General features: G+C 36.8%; 1 protein-coding gene and 1 pseudogene across 7 annotated transcripts in view; both read left to right on the forward strand.

The window, feature by feature from the left end:
* GRM5 (glutamate metabotropic receptor 5) overlaps positions 1-22929 on the forward strand; it is a 545439-nt gene that overhangs the window by 430447 nt on the left and 92063 nt on the right. For all 6 annotated transcript variants that reach the window (XM_032295814.1, XM_032295819.1, XM_032295815.1 and 3 more), the window contains exons 5-6: positions 7179-7425; positions 14406-14574. In XM_032295814.1, coding sequence (XP_032151705.1) covers positions 7179-7425; positions 14406-14574 — 416 coding nt within the window. The remainder of the gene's footprint in view (positions 1-7178; positions 7426-14405; positions 14575-22929) is intronic.
* On the forward strand, positions 14883-18129 carry LOC116563113 (annotated as a pseudogene). The gene has a single exon (XR_004274236.1). The product of XR_004274236.1 is annotated as a nucleolar RNA helicase 2 pseudogene (transcript).

Consider the following 22929-nt stretch of genomic DNA (forward strand, 5'->3'; position numbering starts at 1 on the left):
AAACACATGCTCAGGAATAAAGCAAGTCTAAACAAATTCAAAGAAACTGACATCACACCAAACACACTCTTGGACCACAGGCCAATAAAAATTAAAAATCAATACCAAGAAAATCTATCAAAACTGTACAATTACATGGAAGTTAAACAATGTGCTACTGAATTACTCTGAGATAAAAAAAAATAAAATTAAAGCAGAAATCAAAAAATTCTTTGAAACTAATGAAAACAGAGGCTCAACATACCAAAATCTTTGGGACACAGCTAAAGCAGTGTTAGGAGAAAAGTTTATAGCACTAAATGCCAACATCAAAAAGTTAGAAAGATCTCAAATTGACAACTTAACATCACACCTACGAAAGGAAGAGAAACTAGAAAAACAAAAGCAAAACAACACCAAAGGTAGCAGAAGGTGAGAAATAATCAAAATCAGAACTGAAATGATTGAAATTGAGATGTGAAAATCCATACAAAACATCAATTAAAACAAAAGTTTAAACAAGATTGATAGGCTGCTGGCTAGGTTGATGAAAAAAAAAGAGAGGATCCAAATAAACATAATTAGAAGTTACAAAGATGACATTACAACTGATCCCAGAGACATACAAAATATCCTTAGAGACTATTATGAACATCACCACGCACACAAACAAGAAAACCTAGGAGAAATAGATGAATTTCTGAAAACACACAGCCTCTCAAGTTTGAACCAGGAAGAAATAAAAATTCTGAACAAATCAATAACAAATCGTGATACTGAATCAGTAATAAAAAGCCTACTAGCCAAAAAAAAAAAAAAATGTCCTGGGCCTGATAAAGTCAAAGCCAAATTCTATCAGATGTTCAAAGAGAGCTAGTATCAGTCCAAAAATTCAAGGAGGAGGAACTCCTCCCTAAATCATTCTACAAAGCCAGCATCATCCTGATGTCAAAGCCTGGCAGAGACACAACAATAAAAGAATACAACAGGCTCACATCCCTAATGAACCCATATGCAAAAATCCTCAAAAAAAAAAATACCAGCAAACAGAATTCAAAAGCACATGAAAATGTTAATTAACCACCATCAAATAGGCCTTATTCCTGGGATTCATGATTGGTTTAACATATGCAAATCAATCACTGTGATTCACCACATCAACAGAAGCGACAACAAAAACCACATGATTATCTTAATAGATGCATAAAAAGCCTTCAATAAAATTAAACAACGCTTCATGTTAAAAACTCTGAACAAATTAGGCAACAAAGTAACATACATCAAAATAATAAGAGCCATCTATGACGAATCCACTGTCAACATCACACTGAACAGGCAAAAGCTGGAAGCATTCCCTTTGAGAACTAGAATAAGACAAGAATGCCCTCTCTTACCATTTGTATTCAGTGTAGTACTAGAAGTCCTAGCCAGAGCAATCAGGCAAGAGACAGAAATAAAGGGCATCCAAATAGAAAGACAGGAAGTCAAACTATTTATCTTTGCAGAGAATATTAACCTATACTAAGAAAATCCCACAGATTGCACCAGAAGGCTTCTAGAACTGATAAACAATTTCAGTGAAGCGTCAGGTTACAAAATCAATGTACAAAAATCAGTGGCATTTTTATAAACAAATAATGTTCAAGCTCAGAGCAAAATCAAGGACATAATCTCATTTACAATAGCCAAAAAAATAAAATGTTTAGGAATACAACTTACCAAGGAAGTGAAAAATCTCTACAAGAATTACAGAACACTGCTGAAAGAAATCAGAGGTGACAAAGACAAATGGAAAAACATTCTATGCCTGTGATTAGGAAGAATTAACATTGTTAAAATGGCCATACCACTCAAAGTAATTTACAGATTCATTGCTATTTCTACAAAATCACCAATGTCATTTTTCACAGAATTAAAAAAAATCTATCACAAAATTTATATAGAATCAAAAAGATCCCAAATCAAGCAAAAAGAACAAAGCCAGAGGCATCACACTACCCAGCTTCAAAGTATAATACAAGGCTACAGTAACCAAAACAGCATGGTACTGATAGAAAACACACACACACATACAGGCCAATGAAACAATACAGAACCCAGGAACTAAGGCACACACACTCAACTGATCTTTAATGAAGTCATCGATAACAAACAATGGGGAAAGGACTTCCTATTCAATAAATGATGCTGGGATCATTGGCTAGTCATATGCAGAAGATTGAAATTGGACTCCTACCATTCACCATATGCAAAAATTAACTCAAGATGGATTAAAGACTTAAATGTAAGACCTAATACTATAAACCCTAGAATAAATCCTAAGAAATACCATTCTGAACATTAGCCTTAGCGAAGAATTTATGACTAAATTTCCCAAAGCAACTGCAACAAAAAGAAAAATTGACACATAGGATCTAATTAAACAAAGGGCTTTTGCACAGCAAAGGAAACTATCAGCAGAGTAAACACATAACCTACAGAATTGGGGAAGATATTTGTAAACTATGTATCTAACAAAAGTCTAATATCCAGAATGTGTAAAGAACTTGAACAAATCAGCAAGCAAAAGACAACCCCATTAAAAATGGGCAAATAATATGAACAGACATGAATCCCACTACTGAGTGCATGGCCAAAGGAAAAGCACTCAATCTATAAAAAAGACATATGCCCTTATAAGTACATCACAGTGCTGTTCACAATAACAAATACATGGAATCAATCAAGATAACCATCAGTGGTGGACTGGATAAAGAAAATGTGGTACATATACACTATGAAATACTACACAGCCATAAAAAAGAATAAAATCATGTCCTTTGCTGCAACGTGGATCAAGCTCAAAACCATTATCCTCAGTGAACTAGTGCAGGAACAGAAAGCCAATTACCACATGTTGTTGTTTATAAGTGGGAGCTAAACACTGAATACACATGGACATATATATGGAAACAACAGATACTGAAGACTGCTTTAAGAGGAAGGATGGGAGGGAACTATGGTTTGGAAGGCTACCTATCAGGTACTATGGTTACTATCTTGGTGACAGGATCATTTATACACGAATCCTCAGGAACACAATTTACCCACGTAACAAACCTGCTTATGTACCCTTGAACCAAAATAAAAGTAAGAGAAAGAAAATGGTTAGGACTAGTATTAGTATAGGATTAGGGAGAAAAAAAAATAGAAGAGTAGCTTAGAGAAGACAATTTGTTAATTCATTCACCAAATATTTATTGTTGACCCACTGTGTGCCAGACACTGTTCTAGGCATGGAGTAGAAAATAAAAAAGAAAATATCCCTGTTTCTATGGCACTTAATATTTTAGTGAGTGATTGAGACAGACAATAAGCAAGATAGTAAAAATAAACAAGATAAATCTATAAAATATCCAATATAGGTTAGGTGTTGGTAAAGGGAACATAATGTCAGGAAAGAAGATAGGGAGTGTTGGTGTGGGGGAGGTAGAAATGAAATTTAGACAGGATATTCAGAGAAGGTCTCACAGAGAGAGTTATACCTGAGTAAAGACATTAATTGGGAAGGAAACATGCTCTGCACTTCTGAAGCAAGCTCACTATGCACTGGTTACCAACTTATATGACAGAACATACTCATATGCAAGTTATGTGAAATGGATTTATTACTTACAGATAGGCAGTAAGAAACATCAGATGCCTAGGATTCATTGCGAGCTGCTCCCCCAAGTCTTAGAAAGTTGCCTAGGGTGGATGGAGCCTCAAATTCATGTAACCTACTTGGATAGCAAATAACGGACCCTGGAAAGCAGCCTGTCCTGGGCGTTATATCCTGGGGTCACATGACTTACTGTGCTAAAGCATTGAAGGACATTCTGTTCTGGTGAGACTGAAACATAGCCCATGTTCTTCTAGCCAGTCTCTCTTTACCAGTAAGTTACATTACCAGACCAGCATACAGTTGCTGTTGAGAGCTACACGCAAGAAAGGGATGAAAACCTGGTCAGTCCAAGGCCTTTTGGAGAACTGTCCTGCATAAATCTTGTAGGTAGAGCATTCCAGGTAGAAGACACAGCAATTACAAGGACCCAGAGGCAGGGGCATGCCTAGCCTGTTTGAAGATGTGAGAGGTGGTCAATATGTCTAGGGCGTAATAATTTAAAGGAAGAGTATTAAGAAATTGAGTCAAAGGAATAAGGGGTGAAATACCATGAGTCAGGTTCCTGTATGTGTTTGAAGGCCATTGCAAGGACTTCGGCTTTTACTTTTAGTAATAGGAAAAAGTCACTGGAACGTTTGATCAGAGGATTGTCATGATCTGACTTCTATTTAAGGGAATTATTAAGGCTATTGTGCTGCAAACAGGCTGGGGTGCAGGGAAGATGGGCAAAAGGAGAAAGGAAGAAAACAGAAGACTGTTGCTGTAATCTCGACAGGAGAAGGTATATACTGAGTCTTGTAGAAGTAGATTAGTGCTAAATAGTCTAATTCCAGATAAATTTTGAAGATAAATCACCTAAAAGTTGTGAAGGTATGAAGGAAAAAGAGTCAAAAGTGACTCCAAAGTGTTTGACTTGGCAACTAGAAGAATGGAATTTCCATCAGTGTGAGGTAAAATGTGGAAATATAAATCCAGTCTTTGTGTGCAGAAGGAAACTGTAAGATTTGCCTGGAGTGTAGCCTGGGACCCGTGTCTAGTCCAGAAATGGAGGCAGGATTTCCCGTCTTGTATTATGTCAGGATGAACTATGCCTGTTTCTCTAGGGAGACTCTCTACTGGGAGAAATTTAAGGCGCCAGTATTTGGGCCAGAAATCAAGAGGGGATAATAGGCCTCTACAGTTTGGAAAGCCAAAAAGCACCGTGCTATCTTTGGAGAGTTGTCATTGTTGTTTTTTTGTTTTTTTGTTTTTTTTTAAAAAAAAACAAAAAAAAACACCTTTCTGGGCGGGCGCGGTGGCTCACTCCTGTAATCCCAACACTTTGGGAGGCCGAGATGGGTGGATCATGAGGTCAAGAGATCGAGACCATCCTGATCAACATGGTGAAACCCCGTCTCTACTAAAAATACAAAAAATTAGCTGGCCATGGTGGCTCATGCCTGTAATCCCAGCTACTCAGGAGGCTGAGGCAGGAGAATTGCCTGAACCCAGGAGGCGGAGGTTGCGGTGAGCCGAGATCACGCCATTGCACTCCAGCCTGGGTAACAAGAGTGAAACTCCATCTCAAAAAAAAAAAAAAAAAAAAAAACACCTTTCTTAAAACTTTTTTCCAAAATGATAAGCTCTGGCTTTACCTCAGCTCTTTATTTCACCTTTTTTACCACACTCTTCCTATATGTCTCAACCCTATTCATTCTAGGAAACATATTTCACTTCCTAGATACTTTTGTCCATAATCATGGCCTCTACCACAGGAAAGGACATTTTCTCCTGTCACTGGGATGACTATATTCCCTCTTAATGGCCTTGGATACTCCTACAGCCATTTAGTGCTTTATACTATAGCCGTTTAAACCTTTCTCCACAGTGTAGCCAGATTGGTCTTCCTAAAATAGAAATATGATCATGTCTCTCATGACCCTCCCTAGCTTAAACATTTCAATGGGTCCCAAAGGTCTTATGATAAAATGCAGCTTTTCTTTTCTTTTTTTTTTTTTTTTTTTGAGACAGAGTTTCCCTTTTGCTGCCCAGGCTGTAGTGCAATTGCACAATCTCTGCTCACAGCAACCTCTGCCTTCTGGGTTCAAGAGATTCTCCTGCCTCCACCTCCCGAGTAGCTGGGCTTACAGGTGCACACCACCATACCTGGATAATTTTGTATTTTTAGTAGAGATAGGGTTTTGTCATGTTGGTCAGGCTGTTCTCAAACTCCTGACCTCAGATGATCCACTAGACTCGGCCTCCCAAAGTGTTGGGATTACAGGCATGAGCCACCATGTCCAGCCAAAATGCAGCAATCTCAACATGGCTTATCTCTGCCTTCCTCTACCATTTCAGTTCTCTCTTTTCTCCTACCTCCTACTCTCTGTGTTGGTCATTCTGATTTCCTTAAAGTTTCCTAAACATAACTATCTCATCCGTTACTCTTCAAAAATGCATGGAGCACTCTTTTTCCCCATTCGTCCGGCTGATACTTAACCTAATCCTCAGCTTCAGAGACCTTCCATATGTGAGTCACCATTCAGTCATGTCTCAGCACTTGTCAGAACACATTGCAACTGCCTGCTTAGGTAGATGCTTATTTGCCCTCTAGACTCTAAGTAAACGAGAGCAAGCATCGTGTCTATCTTGTTCAGCATGATGTCCCTCACTCAGAGCAAGTTCTGAGCAGTTAGAAATCACAGACACTCAGTCCATATTCGTCAAATCAAATACCAATCACAAACTTTAGTTCCTTAATGAAATATTCCCAAGGACCTTCTATTGGAAAGCATATTTCTCACTCCTTTGGGCCTCTGTAGATTTTAGCTCCACATCTTTTACGGATTTATTATCTTCTGCCTTTCCCAGTATTTACATAATTGATCACTGCTATTAGACAAGTTTCTTATGTGCAAGCTCCACGTTCAAACCATCTTTTTCTTCTCTCTAGATGATTAATTACAGAGGTTTATGTATATTCTGACTCCAATAAATGTTTACTGAATTAAATAATGAATTAAAGGAGTTTAAATTATTCTATTTTATAACTTTCAAATAGGCCAGTTTATGGAGAGCATATGTTTTGAGATTAGAATTACTGGGTGATAAATCTAAATAGATAAATTTATATCAGATGGTGGAATATCTAATATTGCCAAGTAAGAGAACATAATAGTTTAGAAACTGGAGGTTTGTTGAAGATTTCTGAACTGAAAATGTATAATGTGACAGCTGATACTAATGAAATTAATCTGTCCTTAAGAAACATTTTGTGATACAGAAATACAGTCCTATCCTGCATTCATACCTAGAGTTTGGTTATGGAAGAAAGTGGATCTTGCTACTCTTGGGGATTCAGATCTTCTTTCAGCATTTTGGAAGAAAAACCTGAATACAGAAGATAACTATTAGGCTCATTATGTTGGTACCTGTTTCTCAGTATTACCCCTGGTTCTAACTCTGATAAAATTGCTCCAGAACATTCTCTAATTCCAGGTAACCCATTATTCAGTACCCTGGGATGTCTTGAGAGTAGATTTATATCTCAAAGCTGTGCCTAATTTGTTCCCAACAGGTTCTCTGACTCTGAAAACACATCATGTTCAAGATTCCAAAATGGGATTTGTGATCAACGCCATCTATTCGATGGCCTATGGGCTCCACAACATGCAGATGTCCCTCTGCCCAGGGGTTGCAGGACTCTGTGATGCAATGAAGCCAATTGATGGACGAAAACTTTTGGAATCCCTGATGAAAACCAATTTTACTGGGGTTTCTGGAGATATGATCCTATTCGACGAGAATGGAGACTCTCCAGGAAGGTATTGATACAATTATCCTCTAGACGGTAGAGGCAGAACAACAGCCAACACTTGATCCTGAAATGTCTTTTTCTCTCCTTTGTGGTTAATCTAGGTTTCCTGGCCAAGTTTCCCCTGCCCTGACATCCCAAATGAGCAAAGAGAGAGAGAAGAAGCAGCCCCATTTCTGTGACCAGGAAAAAATGCATTGGTGCTAATGTCCAAAATGTGCTTTGGGAATCATCATCATATTTCAGAGACCTAAACTGAGAGACAGGAATCTCACATGATCATAGATAAATAGAGATCATCTCAGTGGTTTCTCTGTACATGCCTGTCATGTTATTCCCTGTATTTGGCTATTGTCTTGTGTAACAGAACTATTCTGAAACAGAAACAATTCAATTTCTGATAATCCAGAAATGGGGCTGAGGGTCTGTTCCGTTGTTTTCTGTTCCTACAGCGAGTGAGTTATAAGTCATATTTTATTTTATTATTCTCCAGCTGGAGCACTTTCTCCCTTGTTGGGGACTAAATTGTTCTTTTCTCTGAAATTTGACTTTTCATTATTTATAGAGGAGCTTGAGGAAGATAAACTCATAATTATAAGTCAGTTCCCAGAGAAATTACTGAGTACCCAGGACTTAGGAGAATTCACATTTATCTTCTACTCCCAATTCTTAAATGGCTGTACACAGTCATTTAAGAATTATAAACACTTTTAATCTATAAGGAATAATGTCACTGAAATGATATTTTGAGTGGTAGCAGGGCTGAGTCTTTACTCAGCCTTGCATCAAAACAATCAGGGTCCTTTGTCTCTAAGTGCTCTTCTAGCCATAGCTCATACTTAACAACTGTGCTTGGAAAGCTGTCAATACACTCTATTGTTGACCCTGCCAAGAGGTTTCATGAGTCCTCAGCAATTCACACCACCTGTGCCCACACGTTCTGTCAGCAACCTTGGTTTAGCACACTTCTATATTCTGAGATGAGCTGGAGCTTATCCCAAATGCAGCTGTTACTATCTCATATGCCAGACTTATAAGTGATAGTTCCAGGTGATACAGCCAAGTGAAAACCTAGATTTTTTTTTTCTATTGTGCAGACTTGAAGTATTGCTACAACCAGGCGGTTTGCCAAAATAAACTGACTTTTCACATGTTGTGTTCTACTTTTTGGCTGTTCAGTATATCCATGAAGAAAAAAATACAAGCATTTTCTCAGAGCCAAACAAAACTTCACAACTGTAAATCTTTTAAGGGCAGGTTGAACGATGAGCTCAGTCTTGAGGCTCCGGTCAAGGCCTGGGCTCAGATATCTGCATATCAATTTGTTATTCCCATGTGCATCCCTAGAGTACTGACATTAGCTTGGGACTTGCTGATAGAATTTGATGACTGTAGCTCCACCAGTTCAAGAGTTTTTATGTCAGGTACCCAACCCATTCCACAAACGAGACAGGGAGGAAATGCCTCAGAAGGTCCAGTTCTATCCAGTCGGAAACCTTAATGGATCAGGCCAAACATCACTGCCTTATTCATAATCCTCCAAATATGTTGTAAAAGGTTCTTAATCTTTTTCGGAACATGAATCCCTTCGAGACACAGATAAAATGTATATATATTCTTTCAATAACAATATACTTAAAATTTTGCAAATAATTTCTAGGAATACAGGATTGCTGTGAGTGTATCCTTGTACTCTTAAGTTTGGGTATAACATTAACCCATTAATAAATGATCAGAGTTGGCCTCTGAGGGCATGAAGCAAGGTGATTTACAACCTTTTCTTTCTTCCAATAGTCCAGTTACATTTACAAAAAATATATATAACTAGCATATATTGTATGTTCTGAGCCAAATACTAAGCCAAGAGCTCTACTTTTTAATCCTACAAGGTATGAATTGTTACCACTCTTTTTTCCAGTTAAAGAAAACCAAGGCTTAACAAAAGTTCAATGACTTGCCCAAAGACACAGTCTAGTAAATGATAGAGTCCAGATTTTTACTCTGTCTCCTGGGCTTCAAACTCTATCCCTATACAATAGCCTGCCAATTAGTCGACCAGGATCAAAATTTTTAAAACACTGTATGTTGAGAAATTTATCTGTAGACATTAGGTTATTTTTGTGGAGTAGAAGCCTTCTGCTGGATCAAAGGCATTCCAGGCTGGGTGAGAAACCAAAGGAGCCTGAGTGATTAAGGAATCCTCTAAAATTCCAGAGTTAACTGGGGAGGATCCTAAACAGAGGAAGCTGAGAGAGGTGGCAGCTCACTCCAGCACACACTTGCAGACTGTTGGAAAGTATGTTCTAATCATTTTTTTTAAATCTCACATCTGATTAGCCTACCATCAGTCCCAATGCTGTAATGAAAAACATGGTGCCAGGTGTTACAGAATCCAGAATTTTTGAATTTACAAAAGCTTAAACAATCACATAATGTCCCTAACATAATATGTAACAGCACTCCTTAATAAACACATTAATATTTCTGTAGCAAAACATACAAATATTCACTTTAATTGTGATAAACAAGACTATAAATAGTCTCACATTAGTTCCAGTCAGATTTCATCACTAGATAAAGTTCAGGTACTATCATGCTTTGCTCTCAAGTGACTTAGGAAAAAAAACGTAATTTTCAGAGCTTTAATGATTTTACAATTACAGATAAGAAATATGGACCTTTACTATTTTGCCATTAGCAGACTAGATCATCAATCATCAAACTATGATCTGCAAAGCACGGCACATGGAGTCTCCTGCTTGTTGTCATAAGTAAGGTTTTTTGGAACACAGTCACACTCATTCATTTAGGTGCTATAGCTGCTTGTACACAACAATCGCAGAAGTAAGTGGAGACCATCTCCAAACTTAAAATATTTACCATACATCCCCTCACAGCAAAAGTTTGCTAATCTCTGGCTTAGGGACTTCATTGAGAGTTAAAGTTTAAGGCTGTGGCTGCTGCCTGGAATTGACCATAATTAGGCGGAGGAAACATGGACAGCCAATGTCAGACTGAGTACAACTGAATAATTAAACCAATAAATTAAAACATTATATTGTGGGATTTGTAAGTATATGGATGCAAAATAGTTTAAAACAATGGTGAAAATGAAAAAGAATTTGAAATTGCGCAAGGCCAAGTTTCTTACATTTTACGCTAAGTGACTCAATATTAACTTTAAGTAGAATAAAAATACATATTGTAATCCCTTAAGCAACCACCAAAATTTTAATACAAAGAAGAGTATTTAAAATAGAGATACAAAAAAAAAAAGAAAGATTAACCCAAAATAAGGCAGGAAAAAAAAAGAACAGAGGAGCACAACATATGTGGTAAATAGAAAATAGATGTTAGAACAGTAGAAATGGCAGATCGTGACTTTGCGTGTACACTGGTTCTTAATATATGGCCCTGCTCACAGAAGGTTCATAAAGAAACAGATGGTCTGTTTCAATGTCCACATTTTCCTGGTAAAACCCCTGAGTGTCATAGAAAGAAAGAGACGTGCCCAACATTTCACTGTGAATTAAATAACAGGGCAAGGACATTATGCAAATCTCAGGCACAATCATCAAGTTAAACTTTACCTTAGTTTTTTTTCTTATACTACATTTGAAATGGTTCAATGTATTAATATATAGTATAAAAGTGTTCTATTATTAGGTGCCATTCATGTTTTTGGTCAAATTAAAGTTTTCCTCTGTGATTATCCCACCCTAAAGGTACAGATCATTGTAATTGCTTTGTTGAATGGACCAGGGCTTGGGTGTATCTATTATGCCAATCCACAGATAATTTAGCACATGTTTAAGAATTACACTTTTTTTTTTTTTAACCAAAGCACTTTAGCATCAGAATTATCAATTGAGAGAGCCTTAGGAACCACATCAACGCAATGCTCTGCAGCCCCCTGCAAGTGATTTTTCACTTTCTCTAACAACCATGTTTCAATCTCTTGAATAAACCCCTGATTATCATCTGAAGACAATCTGCTCGAATCTTCAGAGTTTTAGCCATTTAGAAAGTTCCTTATTTCTGTTCAATTGAACCCTGCCTTTCTCTAAGTTTTCCTTAAGTGTTTTAACAAAACTTTTTGTTGTTGTAATATATTTTGATTTTGAACAATATCTAAAATTTATTTTTAAAATTATTTAGAATATGTAGGTTTAAATTGTGGCCAGTTAAGGAAGAGCAGAAATGAGAAGGTAGAGAGTAAGGGGAAGGAAGGGACAGGTATTAAAGAGGACAGATTACATAAACAAATACACTATGCTGAGAAAAACATTTCAGAAGCAGAGAAACATAGAAACCAAGAGGTGCAATGAGAATGAAAGACCAGAGGAGAAAGGGGGAGAGAGAGAGAGAGAGAGAGAGAGAGAGAGAGAGAGAGAGAGAGAGGGGAGAGGAGGAGGAGGAGGAGGATCGAGGAAGAAGAAAAGGGAGGAAGGGATAAATAGGAGGAAGGGAATGGGAAGAAGGAAAAAGAGAAACTGGGCTGAAGATTTATATTAAACTGTCTTGTGACTGGAATGACACATTAATCTTTGCTTCTGACACTGAATATGTGCCACTTGGATCTTTACTAAAGCCATCAAAAACAAATTAGATAACTGAATTACTGTTATTTGTTAGAAAACAAAATACAGTCTTCTAGATTGACTCATGGCTAAAGATTGCAGGAAGTCATTATGTCTTTTGATTCTTACCTAAAAGTTACATATGTTTTAAGCATTCACTTTTTTCCCCCTTTGATGGAGAATAAAAGCTATATTCTATCTCATACCGACTCATAAGTGAAGGACAGAATATTCTTTTGTGGTGATATATTCTCACCTATTTCTTTTTTTAGGATACTATAAAAAAGATTTTTAAAGCAATGTTCTGTTTTCACAGCTATAGCCATGAGTGATAATACCTCTGTGTGTTTGTCTTGTAGTAAGAAACAATAACCAGAAATCTAAAGGCTAATTCCAAAGGGAGAGTTCATTACCGCTAATGTAATTATAACAAGTTTATTGAGTTGAACTGAAATTAAGGTTTAACTTTCCTTAAAACAAGTTCCCTGACAAATGTGACATTTTCCAATCTATAAGAGTTTTCATGGTTATTTTTCAAAAATTCTGGATCCTTTTACTTTTTACCATTTGTCATAAATAAAGAGGCGTGGATATAGAGAAAAAGGACTTCAAATATAAATTGGTTCAAATTTTTACAATATTTAAGCAAGGAAAATACAATCTCTTAGCTCTAGCCAGTATTTGGAGCAGTGCCCAGGATTTGGAGCAGTCTAATAAAGAAGAAAGAACCACAGACTTGAAATCTAAAGGCTTAGTTTAGGTCCTGGCTCTGACAGTGACATACTCTGCAATCTGTTTGTATTAATTAACCTCACTGAGCTTCAGTTCCATTATCTGTAAAATTAACAATTTGAACTAAACTTTTCAGAGTTACAAATTGCTAGAAATGGGATTGACAGCTCATTTTTTGAGTGAGGAGTGACACCCTCATATCTCTTCATATTGGCAGCAAAGAAACAAGTCCGACACTGATGTTTCTCTTTCTCCCATCCTATAATCTTCAAAGGTTATTTGGTCATAGAAAGTCACCCTTTGAATACTTAAAGCCCATATATTTCAAGTAGCAAATGACATAATACATGAGTTATTTTTACCTCAGTGCTCTGTATTCTAATATATCAACTCATTGCATGCACAGAGGCCATGGGATAATTGTGACTGAGAGGGAAGGAAAGCATCCTATAAATTGATATTTTTGATTTAGAAGTAGAATTTAGACAGTTACACCAAATTGTTACTGATTGCCAACACTGCAGGAAAATCCTCAAGTTACTGAACAACCAACAAAACAAGAATGAGGTTATATTCTAGAAAAAAAAAAAAAAGCTACTATAAAAAATGTGACTGGAAATCAAAACAGAATGGCATCATTTTATAACATAGGTTTCAATAGATTGATGCCAGTTTTGTTCTCAGTATTTCTGTACAGAACACTGGTTTGAGTATAGTAACCTCATCACTTGAATCCAAAAGCTAGAACATTTTCCATTCATATCGTTTTCCAGATAGCTACACATGCTGAGCATAGGAGGTTGGAGGAGCCATATATATGTCTGTCTGTCAGTACTCTAAGTCCTGAGGGGATAAAACATATAAAATACTATGTGAACACAGCGTGTACCTGAGTCGTACCTACAGAAACTGAGACAGTGGTAGTATTGCTTATCTAATATCCTCAAATTGGAAAATTATTTCACAGGTTCTTCTCTAGAAATCAGCTTAATTATAAGAAAAGGCTTGTAAGTAAGCACATTGATTTTCTCTTTTTATATTTCTATATACATACTCAAAAAACAACAGCTAGCAAAGGCTGAGAACCCACAAGGAACTTCTCTCTTCCAGCATTTTTACATTGCATGAGGTGCTTTAGAAGCTATTTTCAAACTTTTTTAAACGTCGCTCTTGAAATTATCTCTATATAATGAATTTAGCCATTGATAATGGATACAGTAAGAAAGGTAAAATGAGGCCTTCACTAATTTACCCCTATATCCTCTAAAGCTGAAAGTAAGATTAAAGATTTACCAAATTTCTCACTTGGTTAGTCAATGTAAGTTTTATCATTTTACTTGAATAGAGACAAAAACCTTTCTATCTTTTGTAGAAGCCTAACAGTAGTGCTTGTTTAAACTTCTTAAAGTTATTTCAAAACTGTCTTTCATCCTGCTGAGGTCAAGTCACCTTCTCACATGGGATTACTTTCTTTTTCAGGTGTAAGCTTGAAAGCACAGAAATGGTCTCTGCAGAGAAAGTGAAATAGGCAGATTTTTTTTTGTTGTTATTCTAAGTGTACTGTGATGGAAAATTCCAGTGTTACTTCAATGACATTTTTGGGAATAAAATGTATTGCCTTTTCATAGCTGAATATTTATATCTTTATCTAAATAAATATCATGTTCTTATTCCTAAGGTATGAAATAATGAATTTCAAGGAAATGGGAAAAGATTATTTTGATTACATTAATGTTGGAAGTTGGGACAATGGAGAATTAAAAATGGATGACGATGAAGTATGGTCCAAGAAAAGCAACATCATAAGATCTGTGTGCAGTGAACCATGTGAGAAAGGCCAGATCAAGGTAAAACGGCATCTATGTTTCTTTCATTTTTGTTGTAAAGTCAACGGTGTTAATAATCATGGGCTATTTTCTAAAATTTTAGACACTTATTTCACCTTTTATATTGTAAGCTTCTAATGTCAGAAATTCTCTCATTCCTTGTGAAATCTCGGGTGCAACTCATAATAGTCTTAGTAGTTGTTTTGATGGAACCAATTGATGAGTCATATTTGCCCATACCCTTTCTACTTAAGCCTTTAAAGACATGGGTTCCTGGAAATAAAGAGCACAGTTAGAAAAGGCATTCATTCTAATTTATTTAATAAATACTCAATACGGTTGAGAAGAGTAGCTGGCCTGGGCAGCCTACACTGAAGACGCCAGAAAACTCCATAGTGACATTGGTTTGGAATCAGACACCGCAATGGAAAAAGCAGAGACACTGCAAAAGTAAACAGAGTTAAAAGAGAAACCAAAACCTGGTAAGACTGAAGAGATAGCAGAAGAGGAAGAAACAGTTTCCCCTAAAGCTAAACATATTAGAAAGAGAGCAGAGCCTTCTGAAGTTGATATGAATTATCCAAAATCCAAAAAAGGCAAAGAAGAAAGAGGTGCCATCTCAAGATGGTATTTCTCCTAAAACCAAAAGTTTGAGAAAGAAAAAGGAGCCCATTGAAAAGGAAGCTGTTTCTTCTAAAACCAAAAAAAGGTACAAAAAATGAGGAGCCTTCTGAGAAAGAAATACATGCTTCTAAGCCCAAGAAGATGAAGAAAGAAAAGGAAATGAATGGAGGAGCTGCAGAAAAAAGCCCTAAACTGAAGAATGGATTTCCTCATTCTGAATCTGACTGTAACCCCAATGAAGGGGCCAATGAAGAAAGTAACAGTGAAATAGAGCAGGAGATACCCGTGGGACCAAAAGATGGTGCTTTCTCTAATTTTCCCACATCTGAAGAACTATTAAGCTTCTCAAAGACCAAGGAGTGAATCTTCCTATTTCCTATACAAGCAAAGACATTCCATCGTGGTTACAGTGGGAAGGGCTTAATTGCACAGGCACAGGCAGGAACTGGGAAGATACTCTCCTTTGCCATCCCTTTCATTGAGAAACTTCATGGGGAACTGCAAGACAGAAAGAGAGCTTGTCCTCCTTAGGTACCGGTTCTTGCGCCTACAAGACAGTTGGCAAATCAAGTAAGCAAAGACTTCAGTAACATCACAAAAAAGCCGTCAGTGGCTTGTTTTTATGGTGGAACTCCTTATGGAGGTCAATTTGAACACATGAGGAATGGGATTGATATCCTGGTTGGGACACCAGGTCGTATCAAAGTCCACATACAGAATGGCAAACTAGATCTCACCAAACTCAAGCATGTTGTCCTGGATGAATTTGACCAGATGTTGGATATGGGATTTGCCGATCAAGTGAAAGAAATTTTAAGTGTAGCATACAAGAAAGATTCTGAAGACAATCCCCAAACATTGCTTCCTTCTGCAGCTTGCCCTCATTGGGTGTTTAATATTGCCAAGAAATACATGAAATCTACATATGAACAGGTGGACCTGATTGGTAAAAAGACTCAGAAAACAGCAATAACTGCAGAGCATCTGGCTATTAAGTGCCACCACACTCAGAGGGCAGCAGTTATGGGGATGTCATCTGCGTATATAGTGGTTATCAAGGATGTACTATCATCTTTTGTAAAACCAAGAAAGAAACCCAGGAGCTGTCCCAGAATTTGGCTATAAAGCAGGATACCCAGCTATTGCATGGAGACATTCCACAGAAGAAAAGGGAAATCACCCAGAAAGGCTTTAGAAATGGTAGTTTTGGAGTTTTGGCAGCAATCAATGTTGCTGAACGCACATTAGACATCCCTGAGGTTGATTTGGTTATACAAAGCTCTCCACCAAAGGATGTAGAGTCCTACATTCATCTATCCGAGTGGATGGGCAGAGCTGGAAGGACAGGGCTGTACATCTGCCTTTACCAACACAAGGTAGAATATCAGTCAGAACAAGTAGAGCAAAAGGCAAGAATTAAGTTCAAACGATGGTGTTCCTTCTGCAACAGGAATAATAAAAGCTTCCAGTAAAGATGCCATCAGGCTTTTGGATTCCGTGCCTCCCACTGCCGTTAGACACTTCAAGCCATCAGTGGAGAAGCTGATAGAGGAGAAGAGAGTTGGGGAAACTCTGGCAGAAGCACTGACCCATGTTTCAGGTGTCACATTCATAGACCAGCGCTCCTTGATCAACTTCAATGTGGGTTTTGTGACCATGATCTTGTGATGCTTAAGTGAAATGCCAAATATTAGTTATGCATGGAAAGAACTTAAAGAGCAGCTGGGTGAGAAGACTGATTCCAAAGTGAAGGGAATGGTTTTCCTCAAAGGAAAGCTGGGTGTTTGTTTTGATGCACCTACCGCATCAGTAACAGAAATACAGGAGAAATGGCACGATTCACGACACTGGCAGCGCTCGGTAGCCACAGAGCAACCAGAGCTGGAGGGACCACAGGAAGAATATGGAGGTTTCAGGGGACAGTGGAACGGAAACAAGATTCAGAGGACAGCGGGAAGGCAATGGAGGCCTGAGAGGACAGCAATCAGGAGGTGGCAATGAAGTAAGAGACCCCAAAACAAAGGCCTGAAGAGTAGTTTCAGTAAAGCATTTGGTCAGTAATTAAAAATAAAAAGATTTATGTAGCAAAAAGAGAATGATGTTTGGCCATATAGAACCGAATATTATTTTTTGTCCAAAGTAAGGACACATTATGCTTCCTTTTGACCATTTGCTGAGTCCTAGTCTCTTTCAGATCCAGACAAGCTTCAACTAAATTGTTTCATCTGATCATTATCATTTATAACTTTATTGCTACTTCTTCCTCAGTTTTTCCTTTTGAAAGGTGTATGAATTCATTAATTTTTATTCTAATGCATTATCTATAGATTAAAAGATAAACTCAAGCATGTATCTGGCTATACTTTGTGATTTCACCTGCCTTTATACTCAAAGTGTCCCTTAATAGTGTCCTTTCCTAAAATAAATGCCCTAAGGGAGTGTAACAGTCTCTGGAGGACCACTTTAACCCTTTGGAAGTTAAGGTCTCCTCAGCCAACTGCCGAACTGTTTCTCATGTGGTCCTATTATTTGTCAACTGAGACTTAATACTGAGCAGTGTGTCAAAACAAGATTTCAAACTTAGCTGGGTTGTAATACAGTCTACACCAGCGTATGCTCTAGATTTGGAAGACGTAGTGTGTTGATATAGATTACCTATACTTATGTACGTTTTGATATATTTTTAGCTTCTCATTATAAGGTGATTCATGCTTCAGTGAATTCTTCACAGAAAATATATATAAAAGTATATTTTAATAGAAAGCTGGGGTCTTTAGAGAATTTCAAATATATAAGGTGGCTCCATAGCTTTCTTTGTAAGAATGCTGGATAAATAGTTCTTAAATGATAATGCATTCCACTTCTTCCTATTGGAAGATTAACATTATTTACCAAGAAGGACTTAAGGGAGTAGGAGGCACAAATTTGCATTACTGAAGAGTATGTCAAAAACAACAACAACAAAATATCACTGGAAATAATCAAATGCAGGAAGGTAATAAATTCGTAACTGGAGAGCAAAGAGAAGAACAAGTATGATTTGCATGATAAAGCACTGTTTTAATCGTGAAAACTTCACAGATCACTAATGTTTCTAGAGGTTAACTTCAAGTGGGCAAGCTGGGTTTTTAGGTAGTCAGTGGCCTAGTTCCTAAAGCCACAGTATAGCATGTTTGTTAAACTGAATCTCAGTTGAAAGTTTGTTTTAGCGGCTTGGAGGTTTCCTTTTAAGACACATTGTAAGTGGTTAAGTTGTTTTGAGGGAACTGAAGAACTTGATGTAGCCCCTGGCCAGCTAACTCTGCTGGATTTCACAGATATTATTTCTCTGGGAAACATTCTACACAGCACAGGAACTTCAGAGTGGCATTTTCTCCTCACCTTAATTTCCAGAGATTCTTTCTGTACTGGGAATCCTGGAACATATTAAGCTAGGAAATTTAAAGCCACGTGGTCTCTCTTGTTTTTATTTAATTACTGTGAACACCTAGAATATTTCTAGGTCCTGGTTTTTCTTGCTTAACCCAATGTTTATCTCGAACTGCCCTTCATTGGATCACCATGCACTAGGGGCTCTGATAGCCAGTTCAGCTCCTGATCCTTGAAGCAACATCCCTTTTTGATTTGAACTTCAGTTCCATCCTTGAATACTAACTAGATGTTTCTTGCCCTCTGTTCTCAGAATTCTTCTGGCTTTTATTCCTTAATTTACTTACCAGCTTTATCACTTTACCCTTATTCCTCATGGCTTCCCATCAAGCCATAGGTATTAGATGACAGTGTAATTTATTGGATTCTGATTTTGCCCAAATACTGGGCATGCTTTAATAACAACCGAACCATTTCATTATTTGGATAGGCCTGGGTACCTTATCAAGCTGATTAAAAGGATATGGTACCCATCCATTAGAAAAGAACAGCTAAAACCTTGTTGTGGCTTATGGGTTCAAAGAAAAATAATCAGGCATAAATTAAGAGTAAGAGGGACGATTAATAGAAATTAATAGTTAATATTGATGAGGCAAAAATAAATGGGACACCCTTTATTATCAGAAGATTTACAGTCTAAGTGAGGAAAAATATGGACACTGAGACGCAGCATCATGTGAAATGTGATGACTTCATTAAGAAAGAAAAGATGAGGTCTATATAAGTTTGCACAAAAAGGATAGAGGGATTTCTTCTGAATAAAATGTCAAACATTGGACCATAAAAAAATGAGCATGATTTCAGGGAGAAAACATTTACATAGAACAATAAAAGAAAAGAGACAAAAGTGGTCAACCGAAAATTGCCCAGCAACAAGTGAATAATCTAGGTGCATTGCTCTACATGGTTATTATAAAAGAGAAAGTTGAAATAAGTTGAACCCGGATTTGTGGAGAGTTTTTAACATCATACTAAATACACTGCACTTAATTTTCATTAAACAGAAGTCAGAGAATAATTCTGACCAAGATGTCGGCGTTAAGTTGAGCTGTGGTAAGGAAGATGAATAGAGTTATAACACAAGAAAAAAGAGACAAGTTAGAAGGATGCTGTGATACCATGGTAACAAGGCCTTGAATTAGGGAAGAAACAGTGAGAATGAAAAGGGGCCAGAAGACATATTTGGAGAAAACATCACAGACATTGATTCAATCAGGCTGACTACCAATTTGATGTCAAGTTGCGTAAAAGTCAGCACGATCAACTTCAATTCTAAGTGTTAGTAACTAAAAGGTGGCATTGCCAGGAATAGAAAAATGGGTTTGGATTTAGAGAAAAGGTAATGGGTTAGTTTGGGGGAATGTTGGTTTTGGCATAGCCATCCAGTGATTAAAAGTCTGGTCTACGGCAATGAAAAATAAGGCTAACAATACAGATTTAGGAATTGATCGAATGAAGTTAAAGTTGAAGCTATTAGCATACATAAAATTGCAGAACTTGAAAGTGTAAATAAAAAACAAATATGGATCAAGAATATACCTTGGAGAATTTCTGCTTTCAAAGTGTAAAAAAGGAAGAGGTAGAGGCTGAGCAGCAACACGTGCAGAGAGAGACAAGCAGGGAGCTCACTGTCATATACGATGGTAGTCAGCAGAAGAGAAAGGTCAAAGAAGAGGAACAATGAGAGAAAGACATGAGAACTGAGGGTTCGCCCTTCATCTGGGCCTGCCAGGTTGAACAGAATATAATGGCAATTGAGTATCAAGATAAATAACGAAAATATACTCTATCTACATAATAGTATACTACTTAACCATAAAAAAGAACGAAATCCTGTCACTCACAGCAACATGTTTGGAACTGGAGAACAGAATGTTAAGTGATAAGCCAAGGACAGAAAATTAAATGTCACATGTTCTCACTTAAATATGCAAGATATAAAATGTTGATCTCACAGAAGTAAAAATTAGAACAGAGAATACTAGAAGGTGGGAAGGTAAGGAGAAAAGGAGGGATAGGGAGAGCTTTGTTAAAGGAAGCAGAATCAGAGCTAGGTAGGTGGAATAAATTCTAGTGTTCTTTATCACAGTAGGATGAATATAGTTAACAGTAATCTATAGTTTCAAATAGCTAAAAGGAGGATATGGAACATTCCTAACATAAAGAAATAATAAATTTTTGACATGATGGCTATGCTAATTACCCTGATCACTATACATTATGTGTATCAAAACGTCACTATGTACCCAATAAATATGTATTATTATGTGTACATACCTATTATCATGCATCAATTGAAAAAAAAAGTGTAAGACAAAGAAGTATGTGGTGAAAACTATGTAAGGGATAATTCAGTAATATGAGGTCATTAAAAAAATTACTCTTAGGCTAAAGAAGATCTGACCACACTTACAGAAAACAAACATTCAATGAAGGAAAAGAAGACAAAGATATAATAAAAATGGGGAGAGGGCAGCATTGGTGTGCAATGCCGTAAGGAAAAATGATATCAAAATAACTTACTTGCTCATAAAACAGTTCTTGAATACCACATTTCGGGTAGTGTATTCTCAGAGCGGTTAGAGTTAGTCTTTTCAACCAACCTTACCTTCATTCTGTTTAGAAGACATATCATGTGTTTGTTCATCTGTGATTAAGAGTGAAGCTGCAATATTTCAGTACTGATAGTAAGGCCCGCAAAGGGTAGGCCTGAAAATTTGGAAACCATAAGACCAGAAAAAAGAAAGATAAAGTAAATGAAGATAAAAATAAATGTATTAGTATCTGCCAGATATCTCAAAACATTAGGTATCTGAAATTTTCTGTACGTCTTTTTATGGTATATAGCAAGAGCTGGTAAACTATGGCCCACAGACTAAATCTGAACTACTGCCTGTTTGTGTAAATAAAGTTTTATTAAAATAGAGCCAGACTCATTTGTTTATATATTGGCCATGGCTACTTTCCTGCTATAGTGGCAGAGATGGCTAACTGAGTTGCTGAGTTTCAATAGAGACTGTATGGCCCAAAGCCTAAATATTTATTATTTGGTCTTTTGCACACAAAAAAACATTGGCTAACACTTATTATATCAAGACAAAAGAAGTTTGTTTGCATCTTGGCCAATTATCTTTCAGTTAAACTCTTTATGTGAGAGGTTTAAATTCACGTACAATTATTTATATACCCACCCAGAATATCAATATTCATAATTTCCAATGCTTCCTGTAGAAAGATTACACAGTACAAATTACCATATAATTTTTGTTCATTTTTGATCCTTCACAGCAATACCTTTTGAAATGTAACTTCCAAATGCTGAATGACTGATTTCAGAGATTTCTTTATATATACTTTTCTACCCTATTCTACAGGGAATAATTTATGTAACAGAAGAATTTGATTCCCTATCATATTTTTAATTCTGGTTATTTTGTAATAATATTTGTTTAGTCCTTTTATAAAAATCCCAAACCCCATTGTCCTAACCCGATATCATTTTCACTCTGTTAAATATACAATTTACAAGATTTTCTTAATATGGTTTAAGGTTGTAACTGAGCAATTTCATTCATAATATCAACATCTCATGGCATTGTGCAGAGTTTGTAAACTTAGTTTCCATGAAAGGATTTAGTCTAGCAAAGGTTCAGATACGTTATATATTGTTATTCATAAAGAAAGCACTGATGGCTGGGTGCAGTGGCTCATGAGTATAATCCCAAAGTTTTGGAAGGCTGAGGTGGGAGACTCCCTTGAGCTCAGGAGTTCAAGATCAGTCTAGGCAACTTAGTGAGAACCCATCTCTACAAAAGAAAAAAAAAAAAAAAAAAAAAAAAAAACAAGAAACAAAAATAACTGGGCATGGTGGCACACGTCTGTAGTCCCAGCTACTTAGGAAGCTGAGGTGAGAGGTTCTCTTGAGCTGGGGAAGTCAAGACTTCAGTGAGCCAAGATGGTGCCACTGCACTCCCGCCTGGGCAACAAAGCAAGATTCTGTCTCAAAAAATAAAATAAATAAAAAAGAAAGCACCACTACTTCCAAGATATTAAATTGCCATGAAAGAGAATTGTCACTACCTTGTGTTCAAAAGAAATGTGAAACAGAGCATAAAATGTGAAAACGTAAAACAATAAATTCTAAATAATCAAAAGAAGCCATATTAAGTTGTCACTATTGATTCAAAAAGAGATTGTAATATTGGAATTTTTCTTGGAAAAGGGCATGAACTTATTTTAATAAAAGCCTGAAATTCACAAACCAATGAAAACTGAAGCACAAGAAGTCAACAGATTTCTAGCAGAGGGAAATACAGCTGCTTT

The sequence above is a fragment of the Sapajus apella genome, unplaced genomic scaffold (assembly GCF_009761245.1).
Source record: "Sapajus apella isolate SASKATOON/1434 unplaced genomic scaffold, GSC_monkey_1.0 scaffold34, whole genome shotgun sequence".
Classification (NCBI taxonomy): domain Eukaryota; kingdom Metazoa; phylum Chordata; class Mammalia; order Primates; family Cebidae; genus Sapajus; species Sapajus apella.